The sequence below is a fragment of the Drosophila hydei genome, unplaced genomic scaffold (genome assembly GCF_003285905.1).
Source record: "Drosophila hydei strain 15085-1641.00,03,60 unplaced genomic scaffold, DhydRS2 tig00008122-arrow-pilon, whole genome shotgun sequence".
NCBI lineage: Eukaryota > Metazoa > Arthropoda > Insecta > Diptera > Drosophilidae > Drosophila > Drosophila hydei.
In genome coordinates, this window is record NW_022045833.1 from 2,319,528 (window position 1) to 2,337,143 (window position 17,616).

General features: G+C 49.1%; 1 protein-coding gene across 2 annotated transcripts in view; it reads left to right on the plus strand.

Annotated features, from left to right (window-relative positions):
- Positions 1-17,616, plus strand: part of LOC111599347 (protocadherin-like wing polarity protein stan) — a 37,494-nt gene that overhangs the window by 14,551 nt on the left and 5,327 nt on the right. For both annotated transcript variants that reach the window (XM_030225118.1, XM_030225119.1), the window contains exons 3-4: positions 8,524-10,185; positions 10,247-17,570. In XM_030225118.1, the coding sequence (XP_030080978.1) occupies positions 8,688-10,185; positions 10,247-17,570 (8,822 nt within the window). In that variant the 5' untranslated portion in view covers positions 8,524-8,687. The remainder of the gene's footprint in view (positions 1-8,523; positions 10,186-10,246; positions 17,571-17,616) is intronic.

Here is a 17,616-nt window from a genome sequence, read left to right on the forward strand (position 1 = left end):
ACCGAATCTCTAAACATGCCTCGCGAATTGTCACACATTAATTGCCAGCGCCGCCGCCGTTGCTTATTGATTTTTGTGCCACACGGCAAAGCTGGCAAACTTTTGGGCTACGCTTTTTCTTGCTGCTCGCCGTGGCCACGTAGCTGCGCACAATTAAATGGAAAATGTCAGCCAACTGACAGTGGCAAATAAATTCCACGATACGCACCAATTGCCACAAGCCACTAATGAAGTGTTCAACTAGCAAAATTCTTAAAGCTTCCATTTTTACTTCATTCGTTTTCTTTTTACTGCTGCCGCTGGCAGCTGCACGACGCTGCCTTGATTTGCATTTAAATTTAAATATATATATATATATATATATATACTAAATATACTGTGTATATCTATAATATATGGCTGCTTGGGGCCAGCCTCCGCTGCGCTGAGTCTTGTCTATGGCCACCCCCTCGAAACTCTAAGCAGAGCTATAAATTTTGCATTGCGTATAAGTAGCCTCGTTTCTGTAAAGTATTTATGAAGTATGTACATAGTATATATGAGTATCTATGTGCGTGGAGAGCGAATGTGCCTGGCAAACATTAAACATAATAAATAGAGTATTTTTTATTTGCCTGTAGCTTTTTTATTTATTTTTTTTTTTTTGTGTGCTGCTAAGCTGGCTCTGCCTGCTATAACTATTAAATAAACATGACAAGTTTGTAATCTCTTTATGCACTTTTTTTTGGAGAAGTTAAAGAAAATGGAACTAGATTAGGCAAACAAATGTTGCCAAGGTAATAAATCTAGTTCTTCAAAGCTGCAAAATCAGGATTAAACTTTAAGTCTAAACAGAGACCTGTAAAGAGAAGGCTACAACTGTGTTAATTGTGCTAAGTGAAGTTTAATAAATATATGTAACAACTTTCAAGCGAGAGCTGAAAGCGTGAAAGAGAAGCAGTAGTAAGAGGCAGACTGCAGTAGGCAATCGAAGAGTTTTAGATAAATAGATTAGATAGATGCCTAGAGAAGGCAAGAAAAGAGTATAACAAAAAGCGCTTTGGGCTTCAAATGAAAATAGTAAAAGTGTTCGACTAGCAGATACCCTGAGCAGTGCGCAAAGATACTTTTTCAAATATTCGACGTCGAGATTATGATCTTGTGAAAATGTATAGATAGTATAGGTAGAAGGAGGCGTGTCAGACCCTATATGAGCTTGATCAGAATAACGAGCTGCGTGGTTCTAACCATGTCCGCCCGTTTATCCCAGTGAACTCAGCGATTCATTAACCACAAAAGCAACTTAATACTTGCCACTTCAAATTTACACTCGTGCATACCATACGCAGCCTAAATTAATCGATTTTTTTCGATAACTCATCCCATTTCCTTATTAACGATAAGAATCGAAAATTTGGCTGAAGCTGACAGCTGTACTGTGTAAGTTCCTCTAATGAATACAAAGATTCAGTTGGGCTTTACTGTGACTAATTAATTATTGAATCACTTTTGTGACAGAAATACTTTTAGAGCACCTTAATGACACTTCGATGGATATATTTGCCAAAGCAATAACAGAAGTAGATGGCAAAAATGTAGTCAAAATATGTGTACACAACAGAGTAAGCTGCGCAGCAAATTTAAAGTCCAAATAAAATGATCGATTATTGTCGATAATACGGAAATAAGGCAGCATCTACAAAAGAAAGTTCAAAAGGTGTACTAAATATTTATTTAAATATAAAACATGTCAAGCGAGCACAATTAGTCAACTACCAATAGAAATTCTGACTTCAGATTTGCAGAAATTCATAAAAACTTTCAACAACAATTAAGTGTGATCAGTAAGCTTTGAGCTGTGCTTAATTGCAAACTAACTTCAACTAAAGGAGAGAACTTTCATTTGAGTTGAAACTTAATGTACACTGATAACGATGCTTGTTGTAAATTTCAATATTTGAAAAGAAAAAAAAAAGGAAAAAATTAAAAGCAATTGCAGAATTTGTACTCGTGACAGATGCTGTGTCAGATTTATTAACATGGAAATGGGAGAAGCCTGTGCACAGGTTTAATTTTACAAATTCTCAGCTCTGCTCTGCTTGTTTGTAGTTCCTGTTATATTTAGAGTTTTGTCACGCCGCTGGCACATTTTTAATTTGTACACCATGTTGCACGTCTCGTTGGAGAGAGGGGGCGGATAGTGGCACGCTTCCCTCTGCATATATGGACTTGCAAGTGTTTTCGACTGGTTTCTATGCACAATTCTATGCAAACAAGCAGCCAGCAGAGAGAACACAATTGTTGCCGTTTAAACTCAATTGCATTTCTGTGTCTGCTTGGCTCGCCAAGTACAGAGGACAATGGAGGCAGTTGCCAGTTGGCAGTTGGAGGCTGTGCCACAAGCAGCTCGACTCGACTCGATTCGACTCCTTTTGCTCTCGTTCTTGTTGATATTGTTTGGCTGGTTGGTTGTTGGTATTTCTTTTGTTGCCGCTCGCAGCAGTTTTTCCTTGTTGCATGTCCAACAAAAAAGGAATAAAGTTGCTTTCTTGTTGCTGCCGTTGCCGTTGCCATTGCTGTTGCTGTTGCTGTTGCTGTATCATGTACTTGTGCTTGTTCTTCCTGCGTTCATCTTGCATTGCTGTGGCTGCTGTTTCCGCTGCCTTGGCCCCATTTCCTCTTGCTTTAAATCAATACAATTTATATATTTATGTGCAGTCTTTGCGTATACGTAATATTTCAGCTTTAATGCCACATTAATTGTCACTAAGCATTTGCAGCGAGCTGCTGTTCAAGCTAAAAGCTCAAATTAATTTGCTGCAAAGTGTTTGGCATGTCCCAAAACACAGACACACACACACGCACACACGCACACTCGTTTACCTTTGGCATTTAATAGACTGTGGCAGTGAGCACTCCAGTTGCGACAACTAAAAAAGTGTATGTGTGTGTGTGTGTGTGTGTGAACAGTCGGCTGCACATGCTCCTTTGGGGGCCCACTCGCACTCAGACCGCACAGCGGCTGGCGCTGCTGCAGGACTTATGCCAGGCATTACGTATACGCAGCATGCTCCCTCCACCTGCTTCTCGCACTCTCAACTAATGCGCTTTTAATGCAGTAAAATGCTGTCTGCAGGTGTTGTTATTATGCTCATTGTTATTGCTATCGTTGTTCTTGTAGTTTCTGTTGTTGTCGGCACTAATATCATTTGGACTTTTCCCTTATTGTGTCTAGACCGGAATCGCATTTCCGGCACGCAAACCTGCCAGACGAATTTTATTGCATTTCATGTTTGTTCGCTCGTTGTTTTCATAAACATGCCAATCCCTCATTCGCACATAAACGTGCTGGCAAATTAGCCAAAATTTATGGAAATTAAGTTGAGCATGTGTCACACGCCCCAAAAAGTATGCGACTAACTAATTATCTGCTGACAGAATACGAGGCACAATGACTACTGTTGTAGTCAGTTAAAGCTTTATAGCACTTCCGAAAAGGTATGTCATTCACAAAGCGTACAAGGAAGGAAGGGGAAGGGGAAGAGAGGACGAGTGTAGAGTTATGCAAAGTTCAAGACGTATTTTTTTTAAATCAAGTATTTGAAAAGATTCTGAAAATCTGATAAAAATTATAAGTAAAGTTCAACATTTCGAATCAATAGACTTCTCAAGAGATATGCCATCCACGGCAGTCCAATACCCTGTTATGGCCACTCAGATTTTGATAATTGCCCCTTTTCTTCGACTGGGCCCGATTTAGACAGAAATCAATTTTGTCAAATATAGAAAATTTTCAAAATATGTAACAGACGAGTCAAAAATGCTATAGCACTCTGTCATCAGGCAAGGAATACCTGAATTTGAGGCATGCAAAGTTCAAGCAGTATATTTTTGAAATTAAGTGAATATTTGGAAGGTTTCTTAAAGCTGGGAAAATCCAAATTCAAATCAAATAAAATATGCTTTAAGAAAAAAAAATCATTTAATAATGTGATGAAAGTTACTCCAATTCCTGACAGTCAGATTTTGATAAATGCCCATTTTTAAGACTTGATTTTGACAATAATAATTTTTGTCATATATGGAAAATTTGTAAGAAGATTAAACATTTGAATGCCAATTGTTACTCATGCAGCAGCCGAATCAAAAATTATATATTGCTCTGAAATCTGACAAGGAATTTTGAGCTAGAGTAATGCACAGCTCAAAGGTATATATATTTTTCTATATATATATGCTGTATAATTATATATAATTATATATATCTGCAATGCTGGCATCTACAATGCTCTCAGCATTTCTATGCATATCTATAGTAATCACTTCATTCTATAGTATTCAGACAGCTCTCAGCATTTCTATTCATTTCTATAGCAATCACTTCATTCTATAGAATTCAGACACTGCACTTAGAGTCTTAGCCGCTAATACCACATCAACTATTTATCCGCTTTCAGCCTAAGCTAATTGCTCTTTGTTTAATTATAACTATTATCAAGCATAGTATTTATTGTGTGTTTGTTAGGTTGTTGGCTTATGCAAGCCACGCCCATTGTGTGTGTCCGCACCTAATTGATTTGCTTGTGTGCGTATTTGCAGTGCTCGCTGCAATGGCCCAATTATATTTAAGCTTTGGCAATTTCGTTCGCTGCGAGCTAATTAAAACAACAACAACACAGTCATCAAAGCAAATTGCCCAAGTGACAATAATGAGACGCCTAATGTTGATCAATTTTCATTAGCCAGAACAAGCAGTTGCCCGTCCTCCTGCTCCAGCTACAGCTACAGCTACAGCTTCTGCTTCTGCTGCTGCTGCTACTCCACTCTCCCGCTCGCCGCAGCTGCTGCTTGAACAAAGCAAATTTCAAAATTTTCTGACTCCTGCTCTGCCGTCTGCCACGCCTTTCTACCTTCTCCCTTCGACACTCTAAAAATTACACAAAATAAAAAAACAACAACTTTCCAAAAAAGAATATATATATAGAAAAAGTTGGGCGCTCATTAGCTGTGAGCTCAAAGACAAAACAAGTTGACAGGGCCACGCCCCGCCCACCCACTTACCCAGCTATATATATATATATGTATATATTAAATTTGTATCAAGCTTAACGTTGACTTTGCCTTGCTTTATTTCTGGTTTCTTTTAGCGTTCGCTGTTTGCTTTGCATTTTTGCTTGAAAAGCGCTGAAATTTTATCAGTTCAGAGAGACGCAAAAAAGTTTTCAAGACATGGCTCAGAGCAGGACACTTGGGGCTGGTGTTGAGCAGCGTTGGGTTGAGTGGGAGTAGGCGTGGGCGTGGGCGTATATAATTTCAGGTAACGCAAAGATGTCGCTACTTAAAAAAGTTTCCCGCTGTCTCGTAAAATTCGCATGTTTATGGCGAGGGTGACGTGGCATTTGGCAATCCTTTTCTGAATGCTACAAGTAAACACCTTAGAGTAACTATAACCCACTCCCACACCCACTCGCACACAGCCGGTGTATGTTACATGTGACAAATTTTGGCTGGCTTCCTGAATTTGACAGCTCATTTTGAGCTGCCTGCGTGTGAGCGTGTCTGTTGATAGGTTTTCAGCAGTGACGCCATTTTAGCGCTCAGTCGAAGCCATATATATATCATGATATCGGCTGTGCCGCATTAGCTCGATTTCTACAATATGCGCCTTAGGCTGGGGCTCCCTACTCGCTGCTCCTTGAGACAAGCCGTAATTCGCTTTTGCCATCGCCTTGGCGCATTGTTAATTAGCGCTGCGTCAGTTGCGTTCATTAATTATGCATCCAAAGTGCCAAAACGGGAGCTGCGCTTCAAATTGTAATTTATGTCGAAAACTAGGCAACACACTTTGCAACACTGCCACACATACACTCTGTCTCACACTTTTGTATAAAACATTAATTAGTTCCGCAACAGCCGCGATAAAATGTTCTCTGCAAATAGTTTGCGCCAAACTGTGTGTAACACAGTAGTAGCATGAACCGCAGCAACAACGACAGCAGCAGCAGCAGCAACAACTACTGTCTCTACTGAACGTTATGCATTAAGAATTTTGCAAGCGGCTCCTTAACATTTTCACAGCTGAGCGCATTCGACACATGTCGTTGATTTTTATATATATTTCTACATATTTTACAGGGTATTTAGCAGCTTAGTGCATAAATGTATGCACCTTAGCCTTGCATATATATATTATATATGTTACAGTCTCAGTTAGCTTGCAGCTTTCATTTATACTCTATAAATTTTTATGATATTTTGCTGCCATAATAAAATGACAGATTAAAATATAAATGAAAAAGAATATTTTTCTCAGTGTATATTAAGCTGTATCAGCTATTATGTGCAGCTTACATGTGTCAAATAACTCTTCTAAAATGGGAAGCAATAATGTTCATGTAGTCCGAACTCTCATAGCTTTTGCTCTCTAACCTGAGCCTGCTTTTAGTTACATATACTAAATGCTATATATGTCTATTAGTTAGCCTTTATTTTGACTTACTTTAATTTATATTTCTTTAAGACTAGCTTAGATATTTTATATAAATGAATGACGTACTTTTCCCAGTGTATCTAAGTCTACTTAGCCTCAGCTCTCTTAATCCAACCAAAGTTTCGCCTGCAGTTAACTTCGTTTCTAATGGGAAAGTGCCTCAACAATGCCTAGCTCAATTCATGCTTATTAAAACATATACACAAACAGTTTTTTTCAGTGTAAATACAACCAGTTAGCTTCAGCTTTGCTTATTCATACGCACATATCAAAGTCAAGTTTTAGCTTCAATTTTTTTTCCATTGATTTTCTTCCATAATGCAGAGCAACTAATCTTCGTCTGGCTCAAATCAGGTTAATCAAATTTTTGCTACGTTTTATTGTTGTTGTTGTTGTTGTTGTTGTTGTTGTTAGTTGTTGTCAGCGTGTGAAAATTTCATAATTTCACGTTGTTGACTTTTGGTGCCACGCTGCAGTCTTCATATATTATTTCGCTTCTTTTTTGTTTCTGTTTCAAGCTTGACGTAGCATGAAAAGAGCGCGCTTTTAGTTGGGCGCACGCTCGTTGACTACCAATCGTGGCACACACACACACACACATGGCAGCCACAACAATAACAACAAAGCGCCTCATGTCTGGCAGCCGTCTCGACTTTGCATTTTTCATAAAGCGCGCGCGCTCGCTGCGCGTTCAAGCTGAAATTTTAATTAAACATGTTAACACTGCAATTAAAAGTGAGCTTAACGAAAGCCCACAGAGAGTGCCGAGCGAAGAGGGGGCATGTGCCTCCTTTAGGGGCAAGCATAAATTTCTGCTAGCTGAACTGCAGCGTTTCGTTTGCAGTGAGGCGCAACGGGGCGTATGCGCAACGTGGGAAAACTTGTGTGACTCTGTGTGGGCCGAAATAAAGGCCAGTTGCTCGTTAAGGGCATGAAATTGAAATTGAACACTCGAGCTCTTATATGGAATTATTCATTATCCAACTCCGCCCCACAGCCACTGTTGCCCCTTGGCACCCTTTTGAGGTGGGGTTGGCCCTGTCGACACTCGACCAGTGTTGGTCAATGTGTGCATGCTTGTGCGCTGTTAATTAGCTCGTAAATGAGCTCGGCAATGCGCATTAGCGATCCGCTGCTCTCTGCCCAAATCGAATTTCATTAAATTTTCAAAAACTTAGTTGATAATGGAGCTCTGTGTGACATTCGGTTATTTGAGCTGCTGAGCTGTTGGAATGCACGCACACAAACCTGCGGCGCTTTGTTGCCTGCTTTGTGCTGTGTGCTGTGTTATCTGATTAAGCTGTATTTCAGTGCCGGGACTCTGAAAAATACTTCAAAAGTATAAAGAGCTAGAGCCAGAGCCAGAGCCAGAGCCAGAGCCAGAGCCAGAGCCAGGGGCGTGGGGGCGTGGGATGGTTGACAAAAATTGGTAAAATCAAATTTTTCAAGCTGCAAAATGAAAAGTTTTGTGTTTCAACTTGTTCGCTTTCATATGAACGACAAAATGAAATTAAAAACTCTTTGTCCTTTGTTCCCATGTCCTGCGCTTGCAGAGCTGTCAACATAAATTTGTGCGAGCAAACAGTAAACAAAAGGATTTTAATACCCTCTAAATATGAAATCTGAATACACTAGGCTAAGCTATGAAAAATATTCAGAGTTGTTTAGCTGACAAAGTTTGCTACAATTAATTGAATAAGAAATAAATATATGCTTCTATATAGATTATAATATATATATATATGTGAGAAAGGGTATCTGCTAGTCACTTACTTGCATTTTGTAGACTTGCGTTCGTGTTTAATTAAGCCAAAAGCCAGCATTGAAGCTGTCAGCAGCTGTGACAGATTCGGCTCGCTGGCAACGTTTGACAACGGGGCGTATGCGTCATATTCGGCTGGTGTGCGTGTGTTGAAAACTGTTGCCTACTTTTGGGCGCTGATTTAATTTATGGCTTGTACACGAGCAACTGTATGAGTATGGAAGTCTGGATGTTCATTTATACAAATCAATTGCTAACTTGCTTTCACTCTGCTCTTTTTTGCTCCGCACAGGCAATGCAGCGCACCAATGATAATTGAATAGAGGCATTAATTGCGCTGTGGTTTGTTTGCCATTCAAGCCACACACACACACTCACACACACATACACACTCAGACTGAGGTGCACAGACCTCTCTACGGATATCAACAAGAAGTATAATCAAGTGCAGTTGCCATGCAAACAAAGTCGATTCCTTGGTGGCTTCTGCTGTTGCTACACGTGGTCCACATCTCGGGCTACCTAATCATTGTGCATGAGGAAACGCCGCCGGGCGCAGTCATCTTTAATGCGTCCGTCTATAAGCTCGGCTCGGAGCGACATTACAAAATCAATGCACACAAGTCGGCGAACTTTGTGCATCATCTAGTCTCGGTCAGCCACAAGGATGGCCAAATCCAGCTGAAAAAGTCGCTCAAGTGCGACGGCATCTACTATCCAAATCTGTTTACCTTCTATGTGGACTCCACATCGAATCGCCTGCGTTCGATCGACTACTACAGCCTGCCGGTGCGCATTTTCATATCGGGCCACAGCTGCAATGAGGATCGACGCATCGAGCAGGAGCTACACCATCTGCATCACTTCGAGGAGGAGGACAACACGGGCTATTCGAAGCGACGCAGACGTCGCAGCACCCAGCAGCTGGCGCTACTCGACGGCAATCAGCTGGAGCTGGCCTACAGCCGGAACAGCACAGATTTTCGTGCTGGCGATCTGATCTTCGGCAATAGCTTCGACAACGAGATGCGGCATCGCATACTCAGCCGCAAGCGTCGTGGCATCGCCACAGATCCGCTCCAGCTGCAGCCGGCGCTGCACAGACGCATCACGGACGCCAAGCAATGGATATCCGAGACATACGCCTCCTATGCCATACACACGACCGACAAGTGGAATCAGATCTGTTTGCGCAAATCGCAGTTCATCAACAACCTGAACGCGTTCCTCCCGAAATCTGTGTGCCAGAACTGCAAGGTGAACTTCCTGGATGTGAACGACGAGCGCTTTGCGATTGAGCATCAGAATCGCGATCTGGTGGCCAGTCGCGATGTCTGCATACACGAGTCCATGTGGAAGGTCAGCATCACCTTTAACATACGCTGCAATCGCAACGATATTGTCGACTCCGATCATCGCCTGAAGATCGTCTATCATCATCAGGAGTTCAATGACACCGACATTGCGAAGCGCGTGCGGCGCGAGCTGCGGAATCAATCGCCCTACTTCGAGCAGGCGCTCTACGTGGCCTCTGTGCTCGAGGAGCAGCCCGCAGGCGCCGCTGTTACCACTGTGCGGGCGCGTGATCCCGAGGATTCGCCTGTTGTCTATTCCATGGTCTCGCTGCTGGACTCACGCTCGCAGTCGCTCTTCAAGGTGGACTCGCGCACAGGCGTCGTCACGACATCGGCCAGCCTCGATCGAGAGCTCATGGATGTGCATTACTTTCGCGTGGTGGCCACAGACGACAGCTTTCCTCCGCGCAGCGGCACCACCACGCTCCAGGTGAACGTACTCGACTGCAATGATCACAGTCCCACCTTCGAGGCGGAGCAGTTCGAGGCGAGCATACGCGAAGGCGCCACTGTGGGCTCCACAGTGATAACGCTGCGTGCCACAGATCAGGATATCGGCAAGAACGCGGAGATCGAATATGGCATTGAGGCGGTCACAGGTGAGTACCTAGCTACCCGATGCCCTTAGCCAGTCCCATCCTTACACTCTCTCTTCACTAGATGGCTTAGGTGCTGCACAGGATCAGGAGCTGCCCATCTTTCGCATCGATTCGCGCTCCGGCGTCATCTCCACGCGCAGCAGCCTCGATCGCGAGACGTCCGACAGCTATCATTTGCTCGTAACCGCCTCGGATATGGCCGCGGCGCAGAGCGAACGCAAGACGGCGACGGCCAGTGTGCTGGTAAAAATCCTGGATGACAATGACAACTATCCGCAGTTCAGCGAACGCACCTACACCGTCCAGGTGCCCGAGGATCAGTGGGGCGACGACAACAACGTGGCCCACATCCGGGCCACCGACGCAGATCAGGGCAACAATGCGGCAATTCGTTATGCCATCATCGGCGGCAACACGCAGTCCCAGTTCTCCATAGACTCCATGAGCGGCGACGTGAGCCTGGTGAAGCCGCTGGACTACGAGAGCGTGAGAAGCTATCGCCTGGTCATACGTGCCCAGGACGGCGGCAGTCCTTCGCGCAGCAATACCACCCAACTATTGGTCAATGTGATCGATGCCAATGACAATGCGCCGCGCTTCTACACCTCGCAGTTCCAGGAGAGCGTGCTGGAGAACGTGCCCGTTGGCTACAACATCATCAGGGTGCAGGCCTACGATTCCGATGAGGGCGCCAACGCAGAGATCAGCTACAGCATTTCAGAGCGCGATGACAACTTTCCATTGGCTGTTGATGCGCGCACTGGTTGGGTGCAGACCATCAAGCCGCTGGATCGCGAGGAGCAGAGTCGCTTCGCCTTTCAGGTGGTGGCCAAGGATGGCGGCGTGCCGCCCAAGTCGGCCAGCTCCTCGGTGGTGATCACCGTCCAGGATGTGAATGACAATGATCCCAGCTTTAATCCCAAATACTACGAAGCCAATGTGGGTGAGGATCAGCCGCCAGGCACGCCAGTGACAACGGTTACGGCCACCGATCCTGACGAAGATTCGCGCCTGCACTACGAGATTAGCACGGGAAATACTCGTGGACGCTTCGCCATCACCTCGCAGAATGGCCGTGGCCTGATCACCATCGCCCAGCCACTCGACTACAAACAGGAGAAACGCTTCTTGCTCACGGTGACCGCCACAGACTCGGGCGGACGCTCCGACACGGCCACAGTCCACATCAACATCACGGATGCAAACAACTTTGCGCCCATCTTTGAGAATGCGCCGTACAGCGCTCCGGTGTTCGAGGACGCGCCAGTGGGCACCACTGTGCTTGTGGTTTCGGCCACCGACAGCGATGTGGGCATCAATGCACAGATTACCTACTCGCTGAACGAGGAGAGCATCAACGGACTGAGCAGCCCGGATCCGTTTACGATCAATCCACAAACTGGCGCCATTATAACCAGTGCCCAGTTGGACAGAGAAACCACGAGCGGATATCTGCTCACAGTCACCGCTAAGGATGGCGGCAATCCCTCGCTGAGCGACACCACGGACGTCGAGATTAGCGTCACGGATGTGAATGACAATGCGCCGGCCTTTAAGAATCCCCTTTACCAGTCCTCCATACTGGAAGATGCGCTGGTGGGCACCTCCGTGATACAGGTGTCGGCCAGCGATCCGGATATCGGCTTGAATGGACGCATCAAGTATCTGCTCAGCGATCGTGACGTGGAGGATGGCTCCTTCGTTATTGATCCCACATCGGGCACAATACGCACCAACAAGGGGCTGGATCGAGAGAGCGTGGCCACCTACCATCTGACTGCCATAGCCGTGGACAAAGGATCACCGCCGCTCTCCTCCACTGTGGAGGTGCAAATCCGGCTGGAGGATGTCAACGATTCACCTCCCACATTTGCCTCCGATAAGATAACGCTCTATGTGCCGGAGAACTCGCCCGTGGGCTCCGTGGTGGGTGAGATACACGCACACGATCCAGATGAGGGCGTCAATGCGGTGGTTCACTATTCCATTATTGGCGGCGACGATTCCAATTCGTTTTCGCTGGTCACTCGACCCGGCTCGGAGCGTGCCCAGCTGCTGACCATGACGGAATTGGACTATGAATCGTCACGCAAACGCTTCGAGCTGGTGGTGCGAGCAGCCAGCCCGCCCTTGCGTAATGATGCACACATTGAGATTCTGGTCACGGATGTGAACGATAATGCGCCGGAACTGCGCGACTTTCAGGTGATCTTCAATAACTTCAGGGATCATTTTCCCAGCGGCGAGATCGGACGCATTCCCGCCTTCGATGCGGACGTCAGCGATAAGCTGAACTATCGCATTCTGTCCGGCAACAATGCGAATCTCTTACGCCTCAATAGCAGCTCAGGTGGCTTGATTCTCAGTCCTCAGCTGAACACAAATGTGCCCAAATTTGCCACAATGGAGGTGTCCGTATCGGACGGCATTAACGAGGCGAAGGCCATCATGCAGCTGTCCGTCCGCTTGATCACAGAGGACATGTTGTTCAACTCAGTGACGGTGCGTCTGAACGAGATGACGGAGGAGGCGTTTCTGTCGCCCCTGCTGAACTTCTTCCTCGACGGCCTGGCGGCCATAATACCCTGTCCCAAGGAGAGCATCTTCATCTTTAGCATACAGGACGACACGGACGTCACCTCGCGCATACTCAACGTTAGCTTCTCGGCCAAGCGGCCAGATGTCTCGCACGAGGAGTACTATACGCCGCAGTATCTGCAGGAGCGCGTTTATCTCAATCGCGCCATTCTCGCTCGCCTGGCCACCGTCGAGGTGCTGCCCTTCGATGATAATCTCTGCGTGCGCGAGCCCTGTCTCAACTTTGAAGAGTGCCTCACGGTGCTGAAGTTCGGCAATGCCTCGGAGTTCATACACAGCGATACGGTGCTCTTTAGACCCATCTATCCAGTGAATACATTTGCCTGCTCCTGCCCGGAGGGCTTTACGGGCAGCAAGGAGCACTATCTGTGCGACACCGAAGTGGATCTCTGCTATTCGGATCCCTGTCAGAACGGCGGCAGCTGTGTGCGGCGCGAGGGCGGCTACACCTGCGTCTGCCTCGACACGCACACCGGTGCCAACTGCGAGACGAGCATCAACAAGCTGCGTCCCTGCAACTCGGAAGCCTGCGAGGGTGGCTTGTCCTGCATGAACAACTATCTCAGCTCCCAGCCGCCGCCCTACACGGCAACGTGTGAGCTGCGGGCGCGTTCGTTCTCGCGCAACTCCTTCCTTACCTTCGAGAGCCTCAAGCAGCGCCATCGCTTCAATCTCAAGCTGCGCTTCGCCACGGTGCAGGACAATGGACTCTTGCTCTACAATGGACGCTACAACGAGCTGCACGACTTTATTGCATTGGAGCTGCTCGATGGACACATCAGCTTCTCCTTCTCGCTGGGTGATCGCAGCGAGCGCGTGGGTCTCGTCCAGCCCTCAAAGGTATCCGACGGCCACTGGCACGAGGTGGAAATCGTCTACTTTAATCGCACGGTGACCCTCGTCCTGGACAAGTGCGACACGGCCATTGCGTTGTCGGGGCAGCTGAGCGCGCCTTGGAACTGCGCCAATCAGACCACACTGCGACTGGACAAGCGCTGTGCGCTGCTCACCGAGACCTGTCATCGTTTCCTGGACCTAACCGGTCCGTTGCAGGTGGGCGGCTTGCCGCGCATACCCGCCCACTTTCCAGTGGCGAATCGTGATTATGTCGGCTGCATTTCGGATCTGCGCATCGACGATCGCTTCGTGGATCTGAATTCGTATGTCGCGGACAATGGCACCATTTCCGGCTGTCCGCAGAAGTCGCCGCTGTGCGCCTCGGTGCCGTGCTTCAATGGCGGCAGCTGTCGCGAGGGCTGGGGCATCTACACCTGCGAGTGCCCCGAGGGCTATGCCGGCAACAATTGCCAGGACAATATACCCGCGCCCTGGCGCTTCTCCGGTGATGGCAGCCTGAGCTTCAATCCACTGCTGCGTCCCATACAGCTGCCGTGGCTGACGGCGTTTTCGCTGCGCACGCGCCAGGAGGACGCGTTCCTCATGCAGATACAGATTGGCCAAAACAGCTCGGCCGTCATCTGCCTGAAGCACGGCGTGCTCTACTACGTCTACGACAATGAGCCCATGTACCTAGCCGGCGCTTACCTCTCGGACGGCGAATGGCATCGCGTGGAAATCAAGTGGCAGCAAGGCTCGGAAATACAATTCTCTGTGGACTATGGCCAGCGCAGCGGCTCGGTGCCCATGTCGCAGAAGGTGCAAGGACTCTATGTGGGCAAAATAGTTATGGGCAGCGTCGATGGCACCATTGGCGCCGTCCAGGATGCCGTGCCCTTCGAGGGCTGCTTGCAGGATGTGCGCATCGGTGCGAGTCAAGCGGTGCTCTCACGGCCCACCATACGCGAAAACGTCGAAGATGGCTGCGAGTCGCGCGCCCAATGCCCCAGCAGCTGTCCGGCCCACTCGAGCTGCGCCACCGGCTGGGATCGTGCCACCTGCGAGTGCAGCGCCGGCTACGTTGGTCCCGACTGTGCGCCCATCTGCACGGTGCAGCCGTGCGCCGCGGGCGTCTGCAGAGCTAACGCCAGCCTCTCGCGCGGCTACAACTGCGAGTGCAACAGCACCTACCAGCACGGCGAGTACTGCGAAAGAACCCTGCAACAGCCCTGCCCGGGCGGCTGGTGGGGCGAGCGCGTCTGCGGCCCCTGCAAGTGCAACATCAAGCAGGGCTACCATCCGGACTGCAACAAGACGACGGGCCAGTGCTACTGCAAGACGAATCACTATCAGCCGCCCAACGAGACGGCCTGCCTGGCCTGCGACTGCTACTCGATTGGCAGCTTCAACAGCGCCTGCAATCGGCTGACGGGTCAGTGTGAGTGTCGCGAGGGCGTCATCGGACGTCGCTGCGACTCCTGCTCCAACCCATACGCAGAGGTAACGCTCAACGGCTGCGAAGTGGTCTACGATGCCTGTCCGCGCTCGTTTGCCGCTGGCATTTGGTGGCCACGCACTCCGCTGGGCAGCACCACAGTCGAGAGCTGTCCGCTGCCGGCGCGTGGCAAGGGCCAGCGCAGCTGCGACAGCCAGACGGGCAGCTGGAGCGTGCCGGACATGTACAACTGCACCTCGGAGCCGTTCGTCGAGCTGCGCCGCCAGCTGTCGCAGCTGGAGAAACTGGAGCTAGAGCTCAACTCGTTCGTGGCCATCAAAATGGCTGAGCAGCTGCAGCACGCCTGTGAGGCGGTGGATCGCAGCGCTGTCAGCAAGCCAGCAGCGCCCAAGCACAACAGGAGATACAAAATGGAGTCGTCTTTCCTGCTGAATGCAGGCGGCGCTGTCTGGTCGCATGAGCTGGACATGGACTATCTGTCCGATGAGTTGAAGTTCTCGCACGATCGTCTCTACGGCGCCGATCTGTTGGTCACGGAGGGCATACTGCAGGAGCTGATTAACTACGAGCTAATGCAGAGCGGACTCAACTTGACGCACAGCCAGGACAAGTACTTCATCAAAAATCTGGTCGACTCGGCGAGCGTTATACTGGATCGCAAATACGACGCCGAATGGAAGCGCGCCACGGAGCTGATACAGCGCGGTCCCGACGACCTGGTGGATGCCTTCAACAAGTACATGGTCGTCCTGGCACGCTCGCAGCACGACACCTACACGAATCCCTTTGAGATTGTGCAACGGAATATGGTGCTGGGCCTGGACATCGTGACCACCGAGTCCCTCTTCGGCTATGAGCCGGAACAGCTGAGCGAGTACCACAAGGCCAAGTACCTCAAGCCGAACGCCTTCACCACGGAAAGCGTGGTGCTGCCCGACACCAGTGGCTTCCTGCAGCACTCGGCCAAGCAGAAGCCCGTCATCAGCTTTCCCAAGTACAACAACTACATACTGGACAAGCACAAGTTCGACAAGCACTCCAAGGTGCTTGTGCCGCTCGAGATGCTGGGCATAACGCCGCCGGAGAGCGACGAGGTAACTCAGGGCAGTCGGGGCAACGATTATCGCGCCATTGTCGCCTATGCCCAGTACAAGGATGTGGGTCAGCTGCTGCCGGATCTGTATGACGAGACCATTACACGTCGCTGGGGCGTCGATGTAGAGCTGGCCACGCCCATCTTGTCGCTGCAGATACTGGTGCCATCAGCGGAGCGGGAGCAGCAACGCCTGGAGATACCCTCGCGCAAAATCTCCTCGGCAACGGCTGCGTCCGGCACGTCCGGCACGTCCGCATCGGCTGCTGGAGGCTCAACCATAATACGCAGCTCGAGCAGCACGGAGCAACAGTTTGTCGAGGTCTTCGATGTGCCCAAAGCGCCGAGCAGCAGCAGCGAACAGCAAATCGAGGATATACGCATCACAGCCCATGAGATACCGCCGCCAGCATCTGCGGAGCAAGAGGAGACCAACAGCAACGAAGCTGCCGAAGTGGACAGTCCGCACATACGGCTCAATCTCGACGACATCGAGTTCCATGGCAATTCCGGCGAGGAAATAAGCGTTGACTCACCCGAGCAGCTGAATCCCAACTACGAAGGCAGTCCGGACAGCAGCGAGCAGTCCAAGGGCGAGAACGAAGCCATCTATCGGGATCGTCGTCTGGTCAAGCGCCAGGTGGAGGTGATCTATCCCTCGGAGCAGCTGCAGAAGCCACAGCACATGGTTTATCGTTCGCTGGGCTCGCCGCATCTCTCGCAGCCCATCAAGCTGCAAATGTGGCTGGACATGGACGCGACACGCTTCGGACCGCGCTCGAATCCTCAGTGTGTGCGCTGGAACTCCTTCACCAATCAGTGGACGCGACTCGGCTGTCAGACCGAAATTCCCGACTTCGACGGCGACTTCGCGCAGGTCTCGCACCTGCCCATCTTGATCAACTGCAGCTGCACGCACATCTCCAACTATGCGGTCATCGTGGACATCATTGATCCGGAGGACATACCCGAGCCCTCGCTGCTCGTGCAGATCACCTCGTACTCGGCTTTCATGGTATCGCTGCCCCTGTTGCTGGGCGTCCTGCTCGCCTTGGCCCTGCTGCGCGGCCAGCAGACAAACTCGAACACCATCCACCAGAACATTGTGCTCTGCGTCTTCTGCGCCGAGCTGCTCTTCTTTGTGGGCATGCAGTCGAGGCGTAACCTGTTGGAGAACGAGTTCCCCTGCAAGCTGATTGCCATCTGCCTGCACTACTTCTGGCTGGCCGCATTCGGCTGGACAACGGTCGACTGTGTGCATCTCTATCGCATGCTGACTGAAATGCGGGATATCAATCATGGTCCCATGGGCTTCTACTTTGCCATGGGCTACGGTGCGCCAGCTGTCGTCGTCGGCCTATCCGTCGGGGTGCGAGCACACGAATACGGAAATAGTTTATTGTAAGTATTTAAAGGAACTTGCCTTACTGTCCTTCCCGCCTAGAGT